Source organism: Maniola jurtina, chromosome 25 (genome assembly GCF_905333055.1).
Source record: "Maniola jurtina chromosome 25, ilManJurt1.1, whole genome shotgun sequence".
NCBI lineage: Eukaryota > Metazoa > Arthropoda > Insecta > Lepidoptera > Nymphalidae > Maniola > Maniola jurtina.
Genome location: NC_060053.1, coordinates 2,509,717 through 2,537,066, shown reverse-complemented (window position 1 = coordinate 2,537,066; position 27,350 = coordinate 2,509,717). Strand labels below are relative to the sequence as shown.

Genomic DNA, 27,350 nt, shown 5'->3' with positions numbered 1-27,350 from the left:
AATTCTCTTAACAATGATGACAATCATTATAAACTTAAAATGTGTTCTTAATCATTTTTCGACATTAAAGGATATTTTCAGGACAAAATCAATGGTTTAGTCGTTTGCAAACCAAATGACAGAGATCTCTTGAGGAATTTTGAATCCGCTCTACGTTTTGGAAAACCAGTTTTGTTAGAAAATGTTGGCCAAGAGCTTGATCCTGCACTGGACCCAGTTTTGAAGGTACGAGTATACATGATGATCAACCCATTTCCGCCCCACGACTGAGTACGGGTCTCCTCTCAGAATGAGAAGGGTTTAGGCCATAGTCTGCCACGCTGGCCCAATGCTGGCAGACATTCACACACCTTTGAGAACATGGAGAACTCTCAGGCATGCAGGTTTCCTCACGATATTTTCCTTCACCGTTAAAGCAAGTGATATTTAATTGCTTAAAACGCACATAACTGAAAAGTTAGTGGTGCGTGCCCGGGATCGAACCCCCGATCTCCGATTAGGAGGCGGACGTTCTAACCACTAGGCTATCACAGCTTTTTATACGAATATATTTTCAAATAAACATCGGACTGTCTACAATGGAGACACTGATGCCTCCTTGGTCGAACAAGGAAATTTTGTAGTCGCGATTTTTTTACATTATCGTCGCTATACATACAAAATCTAATATGTATTTTTAAGGATTTTCGTTTTTGACGTCATTATGTTTGGTTTTTAACCCCCGACCTAAAAAGAGAGGTGTTATAAGTTTGACGTGTGTATCTGTGTATCTGTCTGAGGAATCGTAGTTCCTAAACTAATGAACCGATTTTTTTTTGTTTTTTTTTTTTTTTTGTTTGAAAGGTGGCTTGATCGAGAGTGTTCTTAGCTATAATTCAAGAAAATCAGTTCAGCCGTTTGAAAGTTATCAGCTCTTTTCTAGTTACTGTAACCTTCACTCGTCGGGGGTGTTATAAATTTTTAATTTACTCTTCTAAAAGGTATGTGTACATGTAGTAACCCGTTCTTTAGCATCTGTGCTAGTTCAAGAGATAATCTTTTTAGCTATGTGATTTTGAACTAAAAGTAAAGCATATTTTTTCAAAAAAATTAAGTTTAAAAGTTTCCCCTGAAAACTTGAGATTTTCCACATAGCGGAATTTTTATGCTCGTAATCATTAATTATTTTTTCAAAATTTCAAGCGACAATACTTCCGTCAAGCTGGACAGTTGGTACTGAAACTCGGCGATTCACTGATACCCTTCACAAAAGGTTTTCGTCTGTACATCACAACCAAGCTTCCCAACCCCAAGTATACGCCAGAAACCTCCGTAAAAGTGCAAATTGTCAACTTTGCTCTAGTACCAAGGTATGTAAACGTAAAATGTAGTATTTCCTAAACGATTTGTACCAGTTCTTAAATTCTGAATCTTTAAGGCCTCATTCGCACGAGAGCTTTTTTAACGTCCGTTAAAAAAGCGTTCAAATAGAACAAATGCATTGCCAAGTACCTGTTCACACGTCAACGCTTTTTTAATGTGCACTTAGTACTTTCAGCGCAACGCCGGGTTTTAACGCAACGCTTTTTTTACACTCGTGCGAATTAGGGCTAATTCTGATTATTCGAAAAATTCTGGAATAAAGTTTGAGACATTCGTTTGACTTTGGATTTCAAATGCTAACTAATAAAAAGATTCACATTTTTAATAATAGCACGTAAATGACTGTTAGCTTTGTCTCCTGCTCTTAAGTTATGAACTCAGGGCCTTTTCAGTGCGACGCGGACGACCCACACGGACGTGCGCGACGGACGGTAAAATGTATGAAACCTCAACAACTCCGCGACGCGGACAGCTCCGCGTCGCTCTGAACGCGCTGTTCAGGTTTCATACACTCCACCGTCCGCCGCGGACGTCCGCCGCGGACGTCCGCGCAGGCCATCCGCGTCGCACTGAAAAGGCCCTGAGTTCATAACTTAAGAGCAGGAGACAAAGCTAACAGTCATTACCATTGCTAACCGATGGAAGTCTTCCACACGCCACGGTCTTGGCAAACTGAATCCAGCGGCTCCCTCCTCTAGTATTTACTATCCAAGCTACTTCAACTTGGCTACCCACTGGGCTATTCTATTTTTAACCCCCGACCCAAAAAGAGGGGTGTTATAAGTTTGACGTGTGTATCTGTGTATCTGTCTGTGGCATCGTAGCGCCTAAACGAATGAACCGATTTTAATTTACTTTTGTTTGAAAGGTGGCTTGATCGAGAGTGTTCTTAGCTATAATCCAAAAAAATTGGTGCAGCCGTTTAAGAGTTATCAGCTCTTTTCTAGTTTTCTTGTAGAAAAGAAGGTTAGATAACCGTTAGGTTCATAATATTATGTCAATTGACAAATGTCAAGCTGTCAAGATGGACGTTGCCTAAATACATCATTATTTATTTGAAAATTATGTTTTGGAAAACTCAGATACTTTAGATCGTAGGCGCGGAATAGTCCAAGAAAATTGGTTCAGTCGTTTAAAAGTTATCAGGTCTTTTCAAGTTACTGTAACCTACACTTGTGGGGGGTGTTATAAATTTTTAATTTACACTTATGTCGTTTCTGATTTGATCACGTAGAGAGGTTCCTCTTTGAGCTTTCTTTATTTCATTTATTGCAAGATTGTAAGTAAAAAAGATGTTACATAAATTTTAAGTAGGTACGTATCACAATCTGCCATGACATGGCGTGCAAAATTTACTATCTTTACATACATTTTCAATAAGTACATAAAATATCATTTTTAATCAATAGAAAATTTAACAATTCAATATATAAATTAGCAAAAGAAGTTACAGTCATATTCAAAGAAAATTAAACATTAATAGGTAGATACTTCTGGAGTCACAATTATAGAACTTAAGAGACCCATGATCAAAACTAAGTAACCATAAACAATTTTGTCAACAGTGGTCTAGCAGAACAGCTGCTATCAATAGTAGTAGCACAAGAAAGACCAGATCTAGAAGAATTACGAGGACAACTAATAGTTTCCCGAGCTCAGCTAGCAACACAGTTGGCTGAGATGCAAGCTGATATCCTGTATGGTCTGTCCAATAGTGAAGGATCTCCAGTAGATGACTTACCACTGATTCTTACACTTGAGGCTATCAAAATTAAGAGTGCTGAAATTTTGGTAAGATTTTAGTTAACGACTTGCTGATGCCCGCAGCTTCGCCCGCGTGGATTGATCAGATCCCCTGCAGCATCAGGATTGAAGAGTTGGACTCCAAATTTTTTATGAAACAATGTCGCAAAGTTCCTCTATCGATTAAAAAAGAAATGACGCAAATCGGTTCAGAAATCTCGGAGATTTCGGTGTACATAGGTAGAAAAACACAACTCCCTTTTTAAAAGTCGGTTAAAAAAGTAGCCTATTTTACGCCCTGGTCAATCCTCTACTTGCCTGTGAAAGTCCCGTCAAAATCGGTTCAGCCGTTCCAAAGATTAGCCTTTTCAAACAGACAGACAGACAGACAGACAGACAGACAGACAGACAAAAATTTTAAAAACGTGTGATTCAGTTATGGTATCGTTCAAATAACCATATGAGCTTAATATGAGGTAGTTATTTCGAAATTACAGACAGACACTCCAATTTTATTTATTAGTATAGATTTGAAGACTTCTGCAGCTAGAAGAAGCTAAGTACAGGAGGTACGTTAGTTATGAATACGTAGAGATTACGGGTTAGGTCCCAGCTAGGTTAGCTTGGAAAACATTTACTGAATTATTGTAATAGCTCAGATTTCGTCTATGACGTAACTTCGACAATGCAACAACAAATGATTTTAAGCATTCTAGCACCATGCTTATGGATCTTTTCTTTCAATACACCCACTAACTTTCCTCATTATCTACTGAGATCACAAATAAGCAGAATGTGACGAATGAGACAACAAAATAATAAATTGATTAAAAGTTTTTTATTCAAATAAACTTTTATAAGTTTTAATCATAAAAATAATTTACTATTGATCTGGAATGTCTTTCCTAACGAGATATCGGTAGAATAGGCAATCTCATTGATAGTAATAAACTCTACAAAATCAATTCAGTATACCAAATTATTCAATACTAGCGGCCCGCCCCGGCTTCGCACGGGTGCAAATCAAAGTTATAATTTATCGTAAAACTAATGGAAAAGTGGTTATAATGGCTAAAATATAAATGTTTGGTTTATACTATCGCGGACTTTTTTGTAGGCATTATTGAGTTCTACAACTTTTCTATAGAAGTCAACCATACATCTCTAACCATTTAGGCAGCGATCGCGAGAATCGTTAACATACGGCAGTTTTTTCGACGCCTTACTCCACAATTTTCACTACCACGAAAAATCCTATCTATTTTCCTGGATAAAATATAGCCTATACGGATTCGGAAGAATCCCTCTAAGTAATGGTAAAAGAAATTTTCAAATCGGTCCAGTAGTTTTTGAGCCTATTCAATACAAACATACAAAAATACAAAAATACAAAGGTTTCCTCTTTATAATATTAGTATAGATATAGATTATGAAGAAATCCTAATAATATATCAAAGATAATTTAAAACCCCAAGAATCTTTCAGATAAAAGTAGAAGACATAGAGCGTACATCAGCGGAGATAGACGAAGCGCGTCAGGGTTACGTGCCAGTCGCTAATCGCGGTCAGATATTATTCTTCTGTCTGTCCGGCATGGCCACCGTGGACCCCATGTATCAATACTCGTTGGAATGGTTTGTCAAGTTGTTCGTGAGAAGCATGTCGGAGACTGAACCAAATGGTAATTATATTCTTTGGCTGCATCATCACTTGTCACTTGTCAGCAGATTTGATTGCAGCCAAGCGCTAGTCCAAATCAATATTATAAATGCGAAACTGTGTCTGTCCGTCTGTCTGTCTGCTAGCCTTTCACGGCCCATCCATTTAACCGATTTTGATGTTTGGTACAGAGATAGCTTGCATCCCGGAAAATCTAAGAGTTCCCACGGGATTCTTAAAATCCTAAATCCACGCGAACGAAGTCGCGGGCTTTACCTAGTTAATAAATAAATAAAAGTGCTTGAGAAATATTTTAATGACTACAATTTATCACTTTTTAGTGTTCCGTTTATCTAGAAAATAAAGGAACCCTTATAGGATCATTACGTTATCCGTCTGTCTGTCTGTCATGTCTGTCAAGACCCATCAAGGGAATCAAAACCTATAAGGCACTCTCGTAGACCAAGAATCATGAAAGCAGTAGCAATTTTTTATAGCACCATTAAAGGAAAAACTCCAGAAGCCGTTAATTTAATAAACCATTACATCACAAAAAAAAAGTCCTTGTACAATGGTACGGAATCCTCCAAGTGCAAGTCCGACTGACCTTTGACCGGTTTTTCATTCAAACTATGTATATATATTTTCTATTTCCGTAAACGCAGAACCATTTTCATTTGCAGAATGTACCGAAGACTTGTTTTTAATTTAGTTTATTAATCTTTATTGTACACCATCACAAAAAGAAAGACACAAAAGTAACATCGCAATTTTCATTTTCAATTTTCTCTTGTTCTTAATTGCAGAGGATATATTGGAGCGCGTCGAAACCATAATTGACCATTTCACGTTTCTTCTGTACCAAAACGTGTGCAGAAGTCTCTTTGAAAGACACAAGCTTCTATTCGCTTTTCTGCTGTGCGCTCGAATTTTACTCGATAAAGGAGTCATAAAGTTTCAGGAGTTTAACTTCTTATTGAATGGAGGCAAGATTGAAGAGGTATACATTTTTATAGAGCATATTAATGTAACATCTATACTTAATATTATAAATGCGAAAGTGTGTCTGTCTGTCTGTTTGCTACCTTAACCAACAGTTCAACCGATTCTGACGGGTACAGAGTTTTTTGGTACAGAGCTTATATCCCGGAGACGGACATGGGCTACTTTTTATTCCGGAAAATCAAAGAGTTCCCACGGGATTCCTAAAGACCCATCCGCTTAACCGATTTGTAAGAAAAATACTGAGGTAGCTTGCGTCCATGTTTTTGACATAGGTAGCTTTTTATCGCGGAAAATTAAACAGCTCCTACGGGATCCTTAAAAACCTACATCCACGCGGACGAAGTCGCGGGCTTTCTCTAGTTTGCTGTAAACCGCTAAATCAGACAGCGTATTTTAGCAAATTACGCTTCCGCCCGCCCTCCCACTGCTGAACATGCAGGAAAAGCCAGCCACCAACACGCAGCACCACACAAATAGAGTTGTTGGGTGGTGGGGGGGACGGGCGGTGCATATCGCATGCTGCATATTGAAACTATAGAGATTTGTCTGGTTTTTTTTTAAAGAATATTAGCCATGCTAAACATCCTTTCCCCTCCAATTAAGCGTAAAGCTTGCACCAGGAGTAGGTACGGCAATAGTGCAACGGGTGGGGTTTGAACCGCCGACCTTTCGGAATTCAGTCCGCTCCTCAACCGTTGAGCTATTGAGGTTTAGCGGGTTATAGCAAATTAAGCTTTTGGTTCCTTGTATTATCATGGACTTCCGCAAAGTAACGCCTGCTTCTATAGAAGATTCTACCGCCTTCATTTAGCCTCTACTTTTCAAGTTTCATTATTGCTAGGAACTGGAGAACCCTGAACCCAAATGGATCTCCACTCGAATGTGGTTAGACATGCAGGAGCTCGCGTCGTTGCCAACCATGCACCAGTTTGTGATGGACTTTCCGAACCAGACTAAGTTCTTCAAGATGTTCTACGATGCTTGGAACCCTCATAAGTATGTATTTTTTACCCGACTACGGCAAAGTCAAGAGGAAGGGTTATGATTTATTGATTTTACTTTATTATTTTAGGAGTCTATCTATCTATGTATGTGTGTAGGTTTGTATTTAAGTGGGTTCCACCATAGTACAAAAAAGTGGGGGTCTCCAAAAAATTTTTTTTGCTATTGTATCGAGTGGAATATCAAATGAGTTTAATGAGAGAGAATAGTAATACAGGTAGAATAGAATAGTAATAATTCTCGTAACCTACGGCTTACCATGCTATCCGAGGCTCAGAGAGATAGTAAAGACTAGATTTGGTCACCCACCCAGTTACCGATTTGGCTGCGTAGCACAATCAATTTGCATTTTGCATCTGCAACAGTTTGCTAGAACTAGATTACACGAACCTCATTGTCCTTATTATCTAATAATTCGTAGATATATTTATTATTAAACTAGCTGTGCCCGCGACTTCGTTCTCGTGGAATAGCTCTCAGCGCGCTTTATATGTATAGCCACGGACGCTCAGGCGCAAGGCGTGTAGTACGTACTCTGTACGTTAAAAATGTTCGCCGTGATTCTTTAAATTGACACAACTTTTTTATTTATGAACCGATTGACATGAAATAAACACTAAATATTAAGTGAAGCTTACTACAATATATTAGTGAAAACCGTATCTAAATCGAATAAGCCGTTTCTGATATTAGCGTGCACAAACACACAGACAAACAGACAAAAAAATTAATTACAATTTCGGGTTCGGCATCGATATAATAAGAACCCCTGCTTTATATATTTCCATTGTACAGACACCACTTTTCTACAATTTTATTATATGTATTATGTATAGATTAACAATTACTTCAGGTTACCATATCCGAAACCATTGGATTCGCAACTGGATGCTTTTCAGAAGCTACTTGTATTAAAGTGTCTGAGACCAGATAAACTTATTCCTGGACTTCAGGTAAAAATGGCATCAAAATTTTTGATATTAAGTAAATAATATTTGAGCTGATTAATTTGTAGACGTATTTGTGCTCAAATATGTGTGTGTGTGTAACTCAAATATTTAATAACCTCTCTGGTGCAACGGTAAGTATTATGGTCCTATAACCTATAATATGATTGGGTCATGGTCATATAGGTATTGCCTTGCTGGGGCATTTTCAGCAGTTTATGTAATGTCTAAATTGATTCAGGTGCTCCCTGAGGGAAAGCTTCGGCCGTTCTCAGTCCTCATCCATGTAGAAACTAGAAACCGATCACGAATCTGCTTTACCACTTCCTAGCTAGCTCGCTTCAATCTTTGACTGCATCATCATTAACCACTAGATTAGATCGCAGACAGAGGCTAACTTGTCATCACACTTAATATTATAAAGGAGAAAGTTTGTATGTGTGTGTGTGTGTGTGTGTGTGTGTGTGTGTGTGTGTGTGTGTGTGTATGTTTGTTACTCCTTCACGCAAAAACTACTGGACGGATTGGGCTGAAATTTAGGATGGAGATAGATTATACCCTGGATTAGCACATAGGCTACTTTTTATCCCGGAAAATCAAAGAGTTCCCACGGGAATTTTAAAAACCTACATCCACGCGAACAAAGTCGCGGGTATCAGCTAGTTAAAAATAATATTCTCTGGAGAATGTGTTTGAAACTTCTGTTTGAGCAAGTTACATCTTAACTTGTGAATTTTCGATCGTTAAATTACTATCAGAGTGAACTTGACTGAGGGAGCTCACAGTTTAATCCTGAATTGACGATCTGTCATATTGGCTATGGGTGACGTGAAATCAAAGAAATCTAGTCGTTTCATAGCCTACCTTGCGTCAAATGTAGCTGAAGGTCTGTAGGCAACATTTGACGCCTGCCAGTGACGTCTTGAAGCTTCGACATTTTGTAAGGAGTTCCCTAACTGTCGTGAACTATGGTATTATGATTGCAGGACTATGTAGTGACAGGTTTAGGAGCAAGGTTCGTGGAACCACAGCCGGCGGACTTGGCTGCACTATATGCCGAGTCGGACCCCTTAGCGCCTATCATATTTGTACTTTCCACTGGTACTGACCCTGCAGCAGGTATTATTCTGTATTCTGTTCAATTTGCTTGTACTTTTACATGAAAAATAAGAATATGTTTTAATTTTCCGTCTTAACGTTCGTGTTTCAGCTGTCTGCTAATTTTATTCTTAACCGATTTGATAACAAATTTTATTTTGGTGTTGTATTTTCTGTCTTCTACTTTTCTAATAATTATTTAGAAGGTACTTAAATTGGATTTATTGGTTACTTTGTGATCACCTTAGTTATTGATTTACCAATATATTTTTAACCCCCGACCCAAAAAGAGGGGTGTTATAAGTTTGACGTGTGTATCTGTGTATCTGTGTACCTGTGTGTCTGTGTATCTGTGTATCTGTGTATCTGTGTATCTGTGTATCTGTCTGTGGCATCGTAGCGCCTAAACGAATGAACCGATTTTAATTTAGTTGTTTTTGTTTGAAAGGTGGCTTGATCGAGAGTGTTCTTAGCTATAATCCAAAAAAATTGGTGCAGCCGTTTAAGAGTTATCAGCTCTTTTCTAGTTTTCTTGTAGAAAAGAAGGTTACATAACCATTAGGTTCATAATATTATGTCAATATATATATTAATATATTTATTTATTTGAAAATGATGTTTTGGAAAACTCTGATACTTTGGATCGTAGGCGCGGAATAGTCCAAGAAAATCGGTTCAGCCGTTTGAAAGTTATCAGGTCTTTTCGGTCTTTTCTACTTACTGTAACTTCACTTGTGTTTTGATTTATTTATTTTATTTATTATTGATTTACCAATTTTTTTTTTAATAAGTAATTCTCTCTTTTATCATTATTAGTTAGCAAATTGACTCAATATTAATTCAATCCTTTTAGATCTATTAAAGTTTGCCGATAAGATGAAAATGGGAAAACGGTTCGAAAGTATTTCACTAGGCCAAGGTCAGGGGCCTATAGCTGAAGCTATGATGAGGGTTGGTTGTGATTTTGGAAATTGGGTCTTTTTCCAGGTGACGATAACATTATTAGAATATTTTTCGCATTTATTATTTTATTTACATAGGTACTAATATGTAAAGTTGTTTTAAATAATTACGTCCATGAGAGGCATGAGTGGTGATAGCCTAGTGGTTAAAGCATTGGCCTCCCATTTAGGGGGTCCAGAATACGATCCCGAGATTCTCTAACTTTCTGGACCTTCGTTTTAAGAAATTCAAATTTTAAGTGCGGAAACCAGCCCAGAGAAAAGAAAGAAAGAAAGAATAAATTCAATATCACTTGTTTTAACAGTAAATTAAAATACCGCAGAAATATGCATGGCTGAGAGTTCTTCATAATATTCTCAAAGGTGTGTGAAGTCTCTTAATCTGCACTAGACCAGCGTGGTGGATCATGGCCTTTTCATTCTTTGAAAAGAGCAACCGCCGAGTTTCTTGCTGGTTTTTTCTCGGTGGGAAAGGCGTTCCAAACCAGTGGTAGATGCTATTGAGGATTCAAAAGTACTTGTTAAAGTTTAATTTTGAATTGAATTGAATTGAATTCTGAGAGGAGACCCATGCTCAATAGTGTGCTAGGATAGCTTGAGATGATGATGGCACTTCAATGACTGTTTTCGTATTTTTCCTCAGAATTGTCATCTGTCGCCATCCTGGATGCCCGTGCTGGAGTTAAATGTAGAGCAAATTATACCAGAAGCGGTGCACAAGGATTTCCGTTTATGGTTGACCTCGACACCATCGCCATTTTTCCCAGTTGCTTTATTGCAAAATGGTATAACATATTTCACTTCAAAATCAAAGCTACCATTATAATTTTCATCATCATCATCATTGTTATCATCAGCCAGTTCCTTTCCAATCACACTAATATTATAAAGGCGAAAGTTTGTATGTGTGTGTGTATGTTTGTTACTCCTTCACGCAAAAACTACTGGACGGATTTGGCTGAAATTCGGAATAGAGATAGATTATACCCTGGATTAGCACATAGGCTACTTTTTATCCCGGAAAATCAAAGAGTTCCCACGGCAATTTTAAAAAAACCTACATCCACGCGAACGAATTCGCGGGTATCAGCTAGTACTGAATATACCTAAGAATTTCATAATCAAGCTTCAACATACAGCGTTTTCGTATTCGTATACAAATAACAAATAATTTCACTTTATTCAAATTAGAAGACTGGCCAAAACAGGAGTGTAATGATTTCAAGGGGTAGGTGGGTAGGTATGTTTATGTGTTTCTTTATTCCACTATAACTTCTAAATGCCGGAACAGACAGGGTGTTAGTATCGTTAAAATCCTTTCATCATTCCGACTATTCCGAGTGACACTGGCTACAATTTTTTTGAAAAAAAAAAAAAACAAAATGGTGGCAGTATTGCACCATTTTTAGATGTGAAATACTTTTTATTTCGGTTTTTTGGCAGGGCAGTCAAAATTGAATCACGATTTGTTTAACAACAAAGTAATACTTAGGTAATATCACACGACATAATTTTGTAAATAGCTTCTCCATCTTGCTAGATTTTTAACCCCCGAACCAACAAGAGGGGTGTTATAAGTTTGACGTGTGTATCTGTGTATCTGTCTGTGGCATCGTAGCTCCTAAACTAATGAACCGATTTTAATTTAGTTTTTTTTTGTTTGAAGCTCTTAGCTATATTCCAAGATATCGGTTCAGCCCTTTGAAAGTTATCAGCTCTTTTCTAGTTACTGTAACCACTTGTCGGGGCTGTTATAAATTTTTAATTTACACTTGTTTAGATACTCTTTATTGACGCTATTTAATTTTAGTACGTGTAAGTATTTTTTCAGGTTACAAAATGACAGTGGAACCTCCTAGAGGTATCAAAGCAAATCTTCTAAAAGCATACATGAATCAAGTCCCAGATTTCTTGGACTACTTTAATTCTTCGGACAGCAAAGTTCCGAACTTTAAGGTCTGTTTTACAACAACCTTTTTCAATTTGTTTAACTAGATATCTAGTATATCAGTTGGACCCGCATAAAGTGCGGAATTTTTTTTTGGTTGGACCCTTCTTTACTTTTTATTTTTGTTCCCTAATTCCAGAAATTTTATCACGATGATTTCTTTACCTATTCGATTGCGCAAATCATGTCGATGTATTTTCGAATAATTTCCAACCTATCTAGAATGCCTGAATATTAAGATTGTTGGACTGTTTTAAAACTCGTCGGATATACACCAACTAAAATTTGCCTTAGTGAAAAGTGTATATCACACTAATATTATAAAAGAGAAAGTTTGTATGTGTGTGTGTGTGTGTGTGTGTATGTGTATGTTTGTTACTCCTTCACGCAAAAACTACTGGACGGATTGAGCTGAAATTTAGAATGGAGATAGATTATACCCTGGATTAGCACATAGGCTACTTTTTATCCCGGAAAATCAAAGTGTTCCCACGGGAATTTAAAAAAATCTACATCCACGCGAACGAAGTCGCGGGCATCAGCTAGTTTTTCATAAATGAGTATATTTTTCCGGACACATGCAAGTATTATGCTTTTACCCTTATATTCGGGGACCTCTTATTCGGGGACCGGTGCTTCGGGCATTCGAGCTATATGCGTTCTAAGCAATTAAATATCACTTGCTTTGACGGCGAAGGAAAACATCGTAAGAAACCTACAAGTTGTGTTGTGTGAAGTCTGCCAATTCGCACTTGGTCAGCGTGGTCGCCTAAAACCTTTTCACTCTAATGCCTCATACATACGTAACGATTTATCGTAGCGATAAATCTATGCAGACCAGTTTGCGCAGTTTTATCGATCGTGTGTATGAAAAATCGTTGTCGATAATCGTTCGTCGGTGGCAGTTGCAATTTCTATCAGATAAATCGTTGTCGATTACATTTGCACAGTTTTATCGTTGCGTGTGGACGGCTTGAGCGTGGACGGTGGTGGAGCTTGCGGTGATATTATTGTAGAAAACTTCATACATTGGTAGTAACGTCCTGTAGCTAGAAATCGCAGTGTAGCAGTTAATCTTTCATGAGGACTTATAGCTTCTCTCATTACAGTGTCTTGTTTCTTTATTAGTGGAGAAACTAAAGCCAGCAGATTTAAATATGCCTCTTCATTCATCCTTAAATAGTTATGCCAATCTTGCGGAGCGAATTTCAACTCACATAACAAGTTCGTATTAGAAAATTGCTTCCTTTTCATGAGCCAGTCTTTACACCATAGACTCCGCTTCTTTTTTTTCTTTAAACACATAACCAGGCCTAATATAGCAAGTGCGTCATAATCTTCCATTGTTAACATGTATCTTGCGCGAGCTTCTACGGAGAACTGCCCGATCGACGCCGATATCGGAGGCGTGTGGAGGCACTAGGAACGTTCGATTTATCTGCACAGTCTGAAATCGCTACGATAAATCGTTACGTATGTATGAGGCATAAGGGATCAGTTGAGAGTTCAGACTCAGTTGTAACGTCAGTTGTTGTGTTGTGGATTTACTAACAGGGCTCTCTCCGTCACTTACCTACTCCATACAATCGTAGTTCCAATTTCATTTGAATATTAAGCAACCAAAGTCCACGCACCACAGGCACAGATATTAATTTCTAGAATATGTCTGCAAAATTTCATGGAATTTGGTTGCTTAATATTCAAATGAAATTGGAACTACGTTTGTATGGAGTGAGTGACGGAGAGACCCCTCTTAACTACAGCATCTCCAGCGATGGGTTGAAATGATGCTAATATTTTTTCAGTGGCTTCTTTTCTCTCTCTGTCTATTCCACGGCGTGGTTCTGGAACGCCGTAAGTTTGGACCACTCGGCTTCAACATACCCTACGAGTTTACTGACGGTGATCTCCGTATTTGTATCTCTCAGCTGCACATGTTCCTTACCGAATACACTGAAGTGCCTTTGAGGGTTAGAATCCACCATTTTCTTTATTATTACCCTTTTAAATTAGCATTGTATTTTTATTTATTTATATTTTTATTTATTATTTATTTATTAGAACAAAGGAAAAAATGGCGTAGCGGTTGATCCTTGGCGTACGCTTCTTTTAATTATTGATTCTGATTCAAATATAATGTTTCGAAAAAAATTTAACAAAAAAAAAAATTACGAGCTTAACACTTGGATTTCTAGTTTCTTTTATTATGCTCGCTCGAATTCATACATTTAAGTGATTGTGGTTTTTGAAGTCGGTTTTATTTTTCTTTTGAAACTTTTTTATTTCACAATTTTTAGTGGCCCCCATATGCTATGCCTAGTTAAAACCCTACTGTTTACTAAGCTATGACACTGATGGCGAGCAATTTACTCTTATCCATTGAGGAGTTCTGTTCTCCATCTCCGAAGATATTCATCAGATCTACATCAAATTTATATGGGACCACTTGCAAAGTATACCCTTTCAAACGAAAAATTTTTTTTTCAAATCGGTCCAGGCGTCTTTGACTAATCAGGGAATATACATTAAAAAAAACAGATTCCGACAAATTGAGAACCTCCTCCTTTTTTTGAGGTCGGTTAATTAGGTTCTTCTCATTCTTCTCGACACGATGAACACTTTTTTTTATTTCGTCACTATAGGCAAACGCTTGCCCATAATCACACCTGATGGAAAGTGCTGATGTGGCCTAAGATATGACGTGTTTACCTACTTATTTTTGTCGATAAATGCAGTTTTAATGTATGTTCACTCTATAGTCGTTATTCCTCATTACTGAGGTTCATGACCCTTTTCCATTTATCCTATAATTGTGGGAGATCGCTTGGGATAGTAATGCGGTGGGTTCCCAGATCCTTCCGAATACAACTCTCTAAGACAACGAGATTTCGACTCTTAGGTTAATCAACAGTTATTATCAGATGTTAGTGGTAATAACCGGGACCGACGGCGTGTTCTCCGAAGCACAGAGGAAACGAAAAGGCCAAATTCGGACCTCTAAAGTCGGTCGCCCATCCAGTTACCAACTTGGGTCAGCGTTGATTGATACGCGTTGTCACTAGGCCACACGTCCCTCCGTCGTCCGTAATAGACTACAGGCCCATGTTCAAAAATGGATGGGTCATATGAACCACCAGGTGACGTATACAGGACGATATAAGAGCATAAAATAATAAGATTCAGCACTATGCCGTAACCGTATGCCGTAACTAATGCCGTACAGAATTAAATGACCAAATTTATCCTGGAAATTATCAGAAAATCAAAAAATTTACTGACTTTGTGGCGCACCATTTTTTTACGGCACTGCGCGCTTTCTTATTATTTTTCATGGATCTATCGATGGTAAAAATGCCGTACAAAAATATATGACCAAAATGTACTCACTCTACCTGCACTTTTGAATTCGCACCAGCACTCTGTTGGACAGCTTACAAGTGACGGCATAGTGCTGAATCTTATTATTTTATGCTCTTATATCGTCCTGTATACGTCACCTGGTGGCTCATATGACCCATCCATTTTTGAACATGGGCCTGTAGTCTAAAAAGACCAAATTCGGACCTCTAAAGTCGGTCGCCCATCCAGTTACCAACTTGGGTCAGCGTTGATTGATACGCGTTGTCACTAGGCCACACGTCCCTCCCTCGTCCCTAATGTATGTTATCAATATCGGTATAGATGCTGACGTATACTGCGGGACACATCAACTACGGTGGTCGTGTGACAGACGACTGGGACCGACGCTGCTTGCTGTGTCTACTGTCTGACTACTACACCACTGCTGTACTCAATGATCGCTGCATCTTTGACGAAAGCGGCGCTTACAAGCAGGTGATTGGATTTATTAATTTACTAGTTGATGCCCGCGAATTCGGCCACGTGGATTTAGGTTTTTAAAGATTCCGTGGGAACTGTTTGATTTTGCGGGATAAAAGGTAGCCTATGTGATAATCCAGGATATTATCTATCTTCATTCCAAATTTCAGCCAAATCCGTCAAGTGGTTTTTGCGTGAAGGATTAACAAACATACAGACACATACACACTGGCCTTTATAATAATATAATATTATTGTGACAGCATTCATTGATTTCGACGACCTACCTGGCGCAGTGGCAAGCGGTGTGGTCTTATTCGTAGGAGGTCCCGGGTTCGATTTCCGGCAGGGTTTGGAATTTATGATTTCTCATTTATTTCACTGGTCTGGTCTTGTAGGATGCTTCTGTCGTTAGTTACCACCCCACCGGCAAAGCCATGCCGCCAAGCGATTTAGCGTTCTGATATGATACCGTGTAGCAACCAAAGGGGTATGCCGTATGGGTTTAGTTAAAACTGCCATACCCCTTCCAGGTTAGCCCGCTTCAATCTCATTCAGGTTCAAAATGTTGAATTCTCATAATGTTGAATTTGCAAAATGTTGAGTCCTAAAATGTTGATCTAAAAAAAGACTTACCGTCAAGGTTGTCAGTTTTAGACCATTTTTGTGATGGGGGCTACCCCCCCCCCCCCCCCCCCTCAAATCCCAGGCAAAGATTAATATATTTTTTGCATAGTTCTTGAATTTATCAATTTTTTTTTTGTGAATATTCAACACAACTCCGAAATTCAACATTTGCGTTCCGGTATGATGCCGTGTAGAAACCAAAGGGGTATGCCGTATGGGTTTAGTCAAAACTGCCCATACCCCTTCCAGGTTAGCCCGCTTCAATCTCAGACTGCATCATCACTTACCAACAGGTGAGATTGCAGTCAAGGACTAACTTGCATCTGAATTAAAAAAAGACAGGTTTGTTTGTAAGTAATAAAAGGTACTAAGACTCATTAAATAACTCTTGAGTCTCAAAATTCAAACATAAAAACTAAATCAAAATCCCAGGACTTCACATTAATAAGACCACAGGCCACAGCGCTTGCCAATGCGCGCCATGGTGGTCGTCAAAATGTCTCATTTGGAACTGCCATTTCGTTCACCGTATTCTAGTCACACTAATATTATAAAGGCGAAAGTTTGTATGTGTGTGTGTGTGTGTGTTTGTTACTCCTTCACGCAAAAACTACTGGACGGATTGGGCTGAAATTTAGAATGGAGATAGATTATACTCTGGATTAGCACATAGGCTACTTTTTATCCCGGAAAATTAAAGAGTTCCCACGGGATTTTTAAAAAACTACATCCACGCGAACGAAGTCGCGGGCATCAGCTAGTTAAGTATAAAATTAGAAGTTCCAACAAAATAATAACAATGTTTGACATTGTAGCAACCTTCCTGGTCAACAATCGATGATTATACAAAATACATCCGCACACTGCCACTCAATGACGATCCATCTTTGTTCGGACTTCATGGCAACGCTAACATCAGTTACGCCACGTCGGAAACAAGGACATGTATCAGTTAGTAATACATTGTATACTTTTATGATGCTTTTAATGTGATGCGTGGTCAACCCAGAATAGAATAGAATAGAATATAAAATGGTCAACACAGAATAGAATAAAATGTATTTTTATTCAAGAAAACTGTTACAAGTACTTTTGGATCGTCAAAATAATTTACCGCAGACGCATTTTTAACCGACTTCAAAAAAAGGAGGAGGTTCTCAATTTGTCGGAATCTTTTTAGGATTCCATACCTCAAAAGGAAAAATAGAACCCTTATAGGATCACTTTGTTGTCCGTCCGTCTGTCTGTCCGTTCGTGTTTATATTCCATTACCTCGATGTTATACAACAGGTATTCTAAGCAACCTGCAACCGAAGGAAGTAACCGGTGAAGGAGGATTGTCAGCTGAAGAGATGACAGAACTGGCTGCTAAGGATATTCTTAATGTGCTACCACCAATGTTGGACACAAAGTTTATTGCCGCTACGTGAGTCTTGTTACACCACTTATTTTTAGAGCTCCCTACGTCAAAATGAAAACCGGAACCCTTCTAGTCACTTTGTACAAAAGTAATATTCTTTAGTTTTTTGCTTTACTGGAGTCTTCTAGTCTTCTTAAAACTTTTTATATTAAGAAAAATAAAGAAATAATGTAATTTGAATGTCAAAGGTCTCGCAGTCACTTAAGAGGGGCTTCTTGCGGGGCCCCAAACAAACACGCTTGTTTGACGTTCTTTTTTGAGCCAAAGTAATCATATATATTATTACTAGAGACTTGATGCCCGCGACTTCTTCCGCGTGTATTTATATTTTTGTAGATCTCGTGGGAACTATTTGATTTTCCGGGATAAAAGTAGCCTATGTCCGCCCCGGGATATAAGCTAATCCTGTACCTTTCATTAGAATCGGTTACACTGTTGGGCCATGAAAATGTATCAGACAGACCGACAGACAGACATAGATAGACAGACAGACACACTTTCGCATTTATAATATTAGAATGGATAGAATTGATTCATCTGTGGTAAAGTCTGGGGGCATCGCACTTAAAGGAGCTTCGCGAGGCCCTTTTAAGTACGAGACCATGGGCGAGGGCCTACTTCGCACACGGCTAGCTACGCCACTGGGCTGATGACGAGGATGACTAGATGATGCCCGCTTGTTCACGTTGGTTCACCAGGTATCCTGTATCGTACAAGGAGTCTCTGAACACCGTGCTTATACAGGAAGCGATCAGATACAATAAACTACTGACTGTCATCAGCACTTCTCTGAGGTACGTTTATTATTTTCGTAAACCAATCAGCCTGCTGCAAACCTAACTTCCTTGTTAGTGTTAGACTATAAGTAGTCTCACTTTTAATTCCGTGGATTTCTGACCTGCGGATGATGGACACGGGGCGGTCCGTCGTTCATAGTGTGGTCCTCGGGTTGGTTGGTGTGCTGTGGTTTCGGCATGCCTCTAGTGGTGTTTGGGGGCACATAGTGTCCCAGTGGTGGGTCTGCTATGGCGGATATCCGCTGGCGGAGTAACGAGATGTTGTCGGTCCCTTGTGCTCCGTCGTCAGCGATGAGATGAAACTTCGTGAGGTTTTTAGTCCCATATAACCACTGTGCTCCCCCGTGGTCGGTGGTATCCATGACGAACTTTTCTAACGAAAAAAGAGGCTATGGAATTCTCAGATCTGCCAAAAATTTCATGACTAATGTAGTTCGCAAAATATGGTTTCTTAGAACTTCTGTATTTCTGGTTTAGGGATCTTCAAAAAGCGTTGAAAGGACTGGTGGTAATGTCAGAAGCATTGGAGAGTATGTCCAACAGCCTGGCCCGCAACGCTGTGCCGACTATGTGGAGCGCACGGGCATACCCCTCGCTTAAACCTCTTGGTAAGATATTCGCTTAAACCTCTTGGTAAGAGATTCACTCAAACCTCTTAGTAAGATAGTATTCTGTTATTTATAGACTACACAAATTTCAAACCACTTTTTCACCCTTTTAAGGGTTGAAATTTCAAATATTCTTTCTTAATGGATGTTTACGTCTATAATAGCTATCTGCATACCTTTCAGCCTGATCCGTCCAGTAGTTTGAACTGTGCGTTGATAGATTAGTCAGTCAGTCACCTAATTTGATAACGTTTTACAGCGGCATGGGTCAAAGACCTATGCATGCGAGTCCAATTCATGCAGAGCTGGGCTGATGGTGGCATTCCCAAGGTGTTCTGGATATCTGGTTTCTACTTCCCTCAAGCGTTCCTGACTGGCGCACTGCAGAACTATGCGAGGAAGCATGTGATTGCCATCGACACTGTGTCGTATGCTTTTGAGGTAGGTACATTTATCTACCTTTTCTTCTTCTTCTTCTAGTCTCATCTCCTATCGAATGATTAGACTTAATTGGACTTTATTAACTGTCCTAAATAAAGCGTCGTCAACACCTTGAGTCCACGGCTAAACATTTTGTGTCAGATGAATCCAGCGGCTCGCTGTGACTCGTTTGATGTTGTTTGTTCATCTAGTAAGGAGACTGCCAACGCTGCGCTTTCCAGTGCAAAGGCCATTCTAGCACCTTCAGACTCCAACGTCTATGGGTTTTCAAACTGTATGCCCTGTCCATTGCCACTTCTGTTTCGCAACCCATTGAGCCATGTCGATTACTCTGGTACTCCTACGGATCTCCTCATTATTGATTTGATCACGCAGAGAAACTCCAAGTAGGATAGCTCTCTCCATCACCAGCTGAGTGACTCTGAGCTTTCTTATAAGCCCTATAGTAAGCGACCATGGCTATATAAAGCGCGGTCACTATTCCACGCGAACGAAGTCGCGGGCACAGCTAGTCAGTTCATATATTTTTTATAGGCTCTCCAACTTCCTCCGCAAAAGAAGCCAGATGACGGGTGCTGTGTGAGCGGCCTGTTCTTGGAAGGCGCTCGATGGAACAGCGCTGAAATGGCTCTTGAAGAGAGTCGGCCTAAGGAGCTTCACACAGGTATGAATATGATCATCATTATCACCATCATCACACTATGGGGACCTTCACCACATCACACATATTATTTTACACACACGTTCCATTCAGATCACATTCACTCATATATTTCATTTTAAATCATAATTTATATATTTTATCGACAATCTTTTCGATATCGGCAAGCGTCGACCATGCGCCCTCACTATAGGCTGCGCAGGCGCATAGAAAATAATGTAACTCGGCGCGCGGCCACTGCATTGACCTAATTCAGTCGAACCTGGCATCCGACGCGAAACGCATGTTGCCTTCCGGCCGATACCACGTGGTCGTGACAATACCGTAACGGTGCCCATAACACTAATATTATAAAGACGAAAGTTTATGTGTATGTGTGGGTCTAAATGTATGTTTGTTACTCCTTCACACAAAAACTACAAGACTGATTTGGCTGAAATTTGGAATGGAGATAGATAATATCCTGGATTAGCACATAGGCTACTTTTTATTCCGGAAAATCATAGAGTCCCCTCGGGATACCGAAAAACCTAAATTCACGCGGGCGAAGTTGCGGGCATCGGCTAGTACTTTAACAGCCTGTGAAAATCCAAAATCTACAAACATCTTCTTCATCTTCTTTAGCGTTTCGCTCTTGACAAAATAAGCTTAAAATCATTAGACCAGATACAATTTAAATAAATAAATAAATAAATAAAGGTTTATTTAGCTCATATACAGAGTCACACACAAAAACAAAAAAACAAGAATAAAAATAAAAATACAATTAAACTTGAATATTAATTAATCTTAAAACTAGAAAATACTATTATACTATGTTGTGTCTGTGAGCTAAAAGGGCTCTGCCTCAGCAAGATGCTGCAATAATTTCGACTTTAATTTCTTAACTTGCCACTACCATGGATTGAACCCAAGATCTTACACCACATTTACCACTGGGCCAGTAAGACTGCCACAATTATATGATACTAACTTCATACACATGGATTTAGGTTTGGAAAAATCCCGTATCAACTCTTTGATTTTCCGGGATATAAGTAGCCTATGTCAATGTCCAGGTCTATAATTATTATATCCATGTAAAAAAATCTCGCCTATCCGTTGCTCCGTTGCGACGTGATTGAAGGACAAACCAGCAAACCAATAAACCAACAAACAAACATACTTTCGGATTTATAATATGGGTAGTGATGAGTAGTGATAATGTTTGGGTAGTGATTTAATGACTTCTATTCTTAACCCCCGACCGTTATAAGTTTGACGTGTGTATCTGTCTGTGGCATCGTAGGTCCTAAACTAATGAACCGATTTTAATTTAGTTTTTTTTTGTTTGAAAGGTGGCTTGATCGAGAGTGTTTTTAGCTATAATCCAAGAAAAGCGGTTCAGCCGTTTGAAAGTTATCAGCTCTTTTCTACTTACTGTAACCTTCACTTGTCGGGGGTGTTATACATTTTTAATTTACACTTCTTTCTCACAGAAATGGCGATAATCTACATGAAGCCAGAACAGAACCATCGCCTGGCGTCCGGCCTCTACGAATGCCCGACATACAAGACTTTAGTTCGAGCTGGGACATTGTCCACAACTGGGCATTCCACCAACTACGTGATGACCATAGAACTGGTCACTCATAAGCCACAGGCGCATTGGATCAAACGTGGCGTTGCATTATTCTGTGCTCTTGATTATTGATACAACTTATAATACTAATATGTTTAAGTTTTTGTTAATTAAATACATATACGATTATTATTATTTAAAACCTATTTTTTTTCTACATTTAGTAATAGATGTATACTAAGCTTCAAAGTTTGGAACATCAGCGCAAAGTTGCCTGTCTGTCGGTGTTTTACAAGATATTACGGAGAGTGTGCTAAGGAACTATTCAACCTAGTTCATCCCTCCACTAGGCATAGCCAAGGTCTGCATCTCTACTTAGTCGAAATCCCACGGACCCGTACGAAGCGATTTGCTTCCTCGTTTCTAATACGCACTGCTACAATATGGAATGCCCTTACGGCTTCCGTTTTTCCCGCTAGCTATAATATTGCTACCTTTATAAGAAGAATTAGGCATCTTCTGGGTAGGCGCACTCTGCCTTAGACTGCATCATCTCCTGCTTGGAGTGATTGTAGTCAAGCGCAAGCCCATTTAGTTATTTATAAAAATGGTCTGTGTAGTCAATAGTGCATGACTGTTTATTAGTGACCTATCATCTACGTACTATGATCAATCTATGATGGATTCAAATCACACTAATATTATAAAGGGGAAAGTTTGTATGTGTGTGTGTGTGTATGTTTGTTACTATTTCACGCAAGAACTACAGGACAGATTGGGCTGAAATTTAGAATGGAGATAGATTATACTCTGGATTAGCACATAGGCTACTTTTTATCCCGGAAAATCAAAGAGTTCCCACGGGATTTTCAAAAAACTACATCCACGCGAACGAAGTCGCGGGCATCAGCTAGTATTATATAAGGTACTTAGGAGGGCGATCGGGGTCAAAGTTTATCAAAAGTTCATATTCAGAATTAAATTTTGCTACATAGTTTCTATTAAAACAAATGGCATGATACCTATCTCATTACCATGCTGCAAAATATTAATTAATTAGATGTAATGGTCGACCAATGGCCGTAAAAGCCCCATAAAGGTTATGTTAATTATACCACTGCGTTTGGGTTAAATAATTTATTGTTTGTTTTTGTTGTTTAATAATATTATAAGTTTTCGGGTCTTCCACTTTAGGGAATACGTCGGAATATATTAAGAGCCTGTAAAAACTTTTACTAACACAAAATATTCCAACTATTTTGTTCTGTTAGACTTAGTTCGATTAGTTTAGACATTAGATTGTTGTATAATCCGAAAAAAATTGTTTTTAACCCCCGACCCAAAAAGAGGGGTGTTATAAGTTTGACGTGTGTATCTGTGTATCTGTGTATCTGTGTATCTGTGTATCTGTCTGTGGCATCGTAGCGCCTAAACGAATGAACCGATTTTAATTTAGTTTTTTTTGTTTGAAAGGTGGCTTGATCGAGAGTGTTCTTAGCTATAATCCAAAAAAATTGGTTCAGCCGTTTAAAAGTTATCAGCTATTTTCTAGTTTTCTTGTAGAAAAGAAGGTTAGATAACCCTTAGGTTCATAATATTCAAGTGTCAATTGACAAATGTCAAGCTGTCAAGATGGACGTTGCCTAGATATACATAATTATTTATTTGAAAATGATTTGTCGGGGGTGTTGAAAATTTTTAATTTACACTTGTAATCGTAATAAATTATATCGAAATTATATCTAAATGACAGAAAGACAGAAATGAACAAAAATCCGGTCAGTACGAGTCGGACTCGCACACGGAGGGTTCCGTACCTTCGTACAAGAAATAAAACGTTCATTTTTCTGTGATGTAACCAATGGATGTAACCACAAATTGACGGTTTTCGATTTTTTTTCCTTTGAGCTACTTATAGCTACGTTGCTATCTGCCATTTGCCGGATTTTAAGTCGACGCGAAATACCTTATAGGTTATGATTCCCTCTTCTTGACAGTCAGGAAAGGGAGACAGAGAAATACGACGAAGTGATCCTATGAGGGTTCCTTTTTAACCCCCGACCCAAAAAGAGGGGTGTTATAAGTTTGACGTGTTTATCTGTGTATCGGTGTGTCTGTGTATCTGTGTATCTGTCTGTGGCATCGTAGCGCCTAAACGAATGAACCGATTTTAATTTACTTTTTTTTGTTTGAAAGGTGGCTTGATCGAGAGTGTTCTTAGCTATAATCCAAAAAAAATGGTTCAGCCGTTTAAGAGTTATCAGCTCTTTTCTAGTTTTCTTGTAGAAAAGAAGGTTAGATAACCGTTAGGTTCATAATATTATATCAATTGACAAATGTCAAGCTGTCACGATGGACGTTACCTAAATACATAATATTTATTTGAAAATGATGTTTTGGAAAACTCGATACTTTAGATCGTAGGCTCTGAATAGTCCAAGAAAATCAGTTCAGCCGTTTGAAAGTTATCAGGTCTTTTCGGTCTTTTCTAGTTACTGTAACCTTCACTTGTCGGGGGTGTTATAAATTTTTAATTTACACTTGTTCCTTTTGGAGTACGGAATCCTAAAAATTAGCAATCTGATATACCATTAAATGTATGTAATATGATGTAAAAAACATAAAAAAGAAAAGAAATAAAACTGGTATCTGAACTCAATTCCAAACTTCGCAAAGAAGGCAAAGACTATAAGTTGGAAATCTCCAAAGTTGCGCAGTTTTAAAGCGGTTGTCCGCACTATCGCATCTGCTAACTTTGACGGATTACCGAGAAATTTATTCATAAGTTTAGCTAAGTTAGCCGGTTTCTTCGTAAAAAGTCTTCAAAATATTTTTGCTTACAAGAGTTTGAACTTCACTACCCGCCGCTACTAATATTATATTATGCGATAGTTTGTTTGTTCGTTTATCCTTCAATCACGTTAATTAAACAAGTGTAAATTAAAAAAATTAACACCCCCGACAAGTGAAGGTTACAGAGCTGATAACTTTCAAACGGCTGAACCGATTATCTTGGATTATAGCTTAGAACACTCTCGATCCCACCTTTCAACAAAAAAAAAAAAATTAAAATCGGCTCATTAGTTTAGGAGTTACGATGCCACAGACAGATACACAGATACACACGTCAAACTTATAACACCCCTCTTTTTGGGTCGCGGGGTTAATGACTCACCCCGGCTTCGCTCGGCTGGAATTTTTGAAAATCGTTGATGTGGAATTTGAAAAAATCCTGAAACACGGTAGCTCTACCTACCTATTTCTTCATTTTACAACTTGAAAAATGACAGACTCATACGATCTTTCATACAGATTTTTAAAATCCCGTGGGAACTCTTTTATTTTCTGGGATAAAGAGTGGCCTATACCACTCTCCAGGTCCTCAATCATATTATTATCGGTATAGGTTTATAAATACATATAGTTTTTTTTTAATCCCGTAGGAATATATATTTTTCGGGATAAAGTAATCTGTGTTAATCCAGGGTATAATTCAGCCAAATCCGTCTAGTAGTTTTTGCGTGAAAGGGTAACAAACATACACACAAATTTTCGCCTTTATAATATCAATTTGATATTAGATTTCATTGTAGCATTTCAAAAACCTGTTTTACACCTCGGAAAATAGAATACGGAGTCAAATGTTTTGTATTTCATGCAACAGAGCAAATGTGCATGTGCAAGGTAGAAACATATTTCCTTGAAACTGCTCTACCGAAAACGTGTCACGTGCATGGATGGGTCCAAGCTATAAAAGACCGACTTCAAAAAAAGGAGAAGGTTCTTTATTCGACTGTATGTTAATTTGTTTGTTATGCGATCACTCCGCCATATATGAACCGATTTTGATAATATTAGGGTTCCGTGCTTCAAAAAGAAAACGGGACCCTTATAGGAACACTGAGGAATAAATCTGAAACTGCGAATTTATGGTTACATCATTTGAAAAAAGTTAAAATGTGTTTCATTTTTCAAAATAAGATAACTATACAGAAAAGCAGATTTTTATTTATTTTTATGTATAGTTTTTGATTTATCGTTCAAAACGTTGGAAAAAATATCCGAGTACGGAACCCTCAGTGCGCAAGTCTGACTCACACTTGGCTAGTTTTTTTTTTAAACAATATTAGCCATGCTAATCATGACTAATACTCCCCTTTTCCCTCCAATTAAGCGCAAAACATGTGCCAGGAGTGGGTACGACAATAGTGCAACGGGTGGGGTTTGAACCGCCGACCTTTAGGAAGTCAGTCCGCTCCTCAACCGTTGAGCTATCGAGGCTCAAAATATGTTGCTCATGGAACCCTAAAAGGCAGAACATTTCTACCTTTTCCGGGCTTATACCTTTTCATCAATTAAAAATCGCGTAAGTCCCTGTCTTGTATCAGCATTTTAAGTGTAGCGTATCAAGGAATGCCTTTGCTTAGGCACCTACCCGAAATTGTTTAAATTTTTGGCACCGTTGCTGAATCGTTATTTTGCGAACTAGAAAGCTTTTCCATTTTTAGGGGTCCATATTAAAATAAAAAAGAACCCTCATTTGAATGTATGCGTCCGCGTGGATTTACAAGACTTGAGGAAACTCTGTTTTTCTGGAGTAAAAAATAGCTTGTATTGCTCAGGTATACAAGCTATTTCTATACCAAATTCTATAAAAATCGATTAAGATGGATTATGAAAAGGTCACAAACAGATAGACAAACTCGCATTTAAGTATAACTATTATTTATAATGGACTTAATATTTCATTTAGAGACAAAACAAATCTCTACTACCGGTTCGGAAAGCAGATTATATTCTGAAAATCCATACTCCAATATTGTAAATGCCAAGGTGTATGTGTCTGTCTGTTTGTTAGTCTGTCTGTTACCTTTTCAGGTCCCATCCGCTCCGATTTGGCCTTTGGTACAGCTTGCATCCGGAGATAGAAACCGGAAAATCCGGAAAATGAATTCCCATGCGATTTCGAAATTCGCGGGCATCTAGTCCATACTAATATTATAAATGCGAAAGTGTGTCTGTCTGTCTGTCTGCTACCTTTTCACGGCCCAACAGTTTAACTGATTCTGACGAAATTTGGTACAGGGTCAGCTTATATCCCGGGGACGGACATAGGCTACTTTTTATCCCGGAAGATCAAAGAGTTCCCACGGGATCCCAAAAGACCCATCCGCTCAACCGATTTGTATGAAATTTGGTACCGAGGTAGCTTGCGTCCATGTTATTGACATAGACAACTTTTTATCCCGAGAAAACAAACAGTTCCACGAGATCTCCAAAAACCTACATCCACGCGGATGAAGTCGCGGGCATCCTCTAGTTTTCATATAAATTACTTTCTTACTCTAAGATGCCTTAGATTATATACTTACCCGTATGTTGTTAATAAAAATATCATGTTTATCGACCTTGGAAAAAAACCAACCGTAAATTTTATTTCTCTTACAAACTTATTATTCCGCGTCATAAATCACGTAAATATATCACGTGACACGTAAATATAACGTTGAAGTCCTTAGAGAGCTTTTACACCTAACCGCGGTTTCAACACCCGTTTTTAACCCCCGACCCAAAAAGAGGGGTGTTATAAGTTTGACATGTGTATACATATCTGTCTGTGTCATCGTAGCTCCTAAACTAATGAACCGATTTTTATTTATTTTTTTTCGTTTGAAAGGTGGCTTGATCGA

General features: G+C 38.5%; 1 protein-coding gene across 1 annotated transcript in view; it reads left to right on the top strand.

The window, feature by feature from the left end:
• The window catches only part of LOC123878094 (dynein axonemal heavy chain 1-like), an 87,623-nt gene extending 65,767 nt beyond the window's left edge, over nucleotides 1–21,856 (top strand). Inside the window, exons 66-85 of the mRNA XM_045925150.1 lie at nucleotides 82–225; nucleotides 1,183–1,349; nucleotides 2,928–3,153; nucleotides 4,591–4,786; nucleotides 5,571–5,764; nucleotides 6,611–6,765; nucleotides 7,625–7,724; nucleotides 8,705–8,837; nucleotides 9,670–9,803; nucleotides 10,422–10,563; nucleotides 11,610–11,734; nucleotides 13,532–13,696; nucleotides 15,408–15,560; nucleotides 16,988–17,123; nucleotides 17,463–17,598; nucleotides 18,291–18,386; nucleotides 18,867–18,997; nucleotides 19,257–19,438; nucleotides 19,973–20,102; nucleotides 21,578–21,856. Coding sequence (XP_045781106.1) covers nucleotides 82–225; nucleotides 1,183–1,349; nucleotides 2,928–3,153; nucleotides 4,591–4,786; nucleotides 5,571–5,764; nucleotides 6,611–6,765; nucleotides 7,625–7,724; nucleotides 8,705–8,837; nucleotides 9,670–9,803; nucleotides 10,422–10,563; nucleotides 11,610–11,734; nucleotides 13,532–13,696; nucleotides 15,408–15,560; nucleotides 16,988–17,123; nucleotides 17,463–17,598; nucleotides 18,291–18,386; nucleotides 18,867–18,997; nucleotides 19,257–19,438; nucleotides 19,973–20,102; nucleotides 21,578–21,792 — 3,060 coding nt within the window. The 3' untranslated portion in view covers nucleotides 21,793–21,856. The remainder of the gene's footprint in view (nucleotides 1–81; nucleotides 226–1,182; nucleotides 1,350–2,927; nucleotides 3,154–4,590; nucleotides 4,787–5,570; nucleotides 5,765–6,610; nucleotides 6,766–7,624; nucleotides 7,725–8,704; nucleotides 8,838–9,669; nucleotides 9,804–10,421; nucleotides 10,564–11,609; nucleotides 11,735–13,531; nucleotides 13,697–15,407; nucleotides 15,561–16,987; nucleotides 17,124–17,462; nucleotides 17,599–18,290; nucleotides 18,387–18,866; nucleotides 18,998–19,256; nucleotides 19,439–19,972; nucleotides 20,103–21,577) is intronic.
• Nucleotides 21,857–27,350: the final 5,494 nt, after the last annotated feature.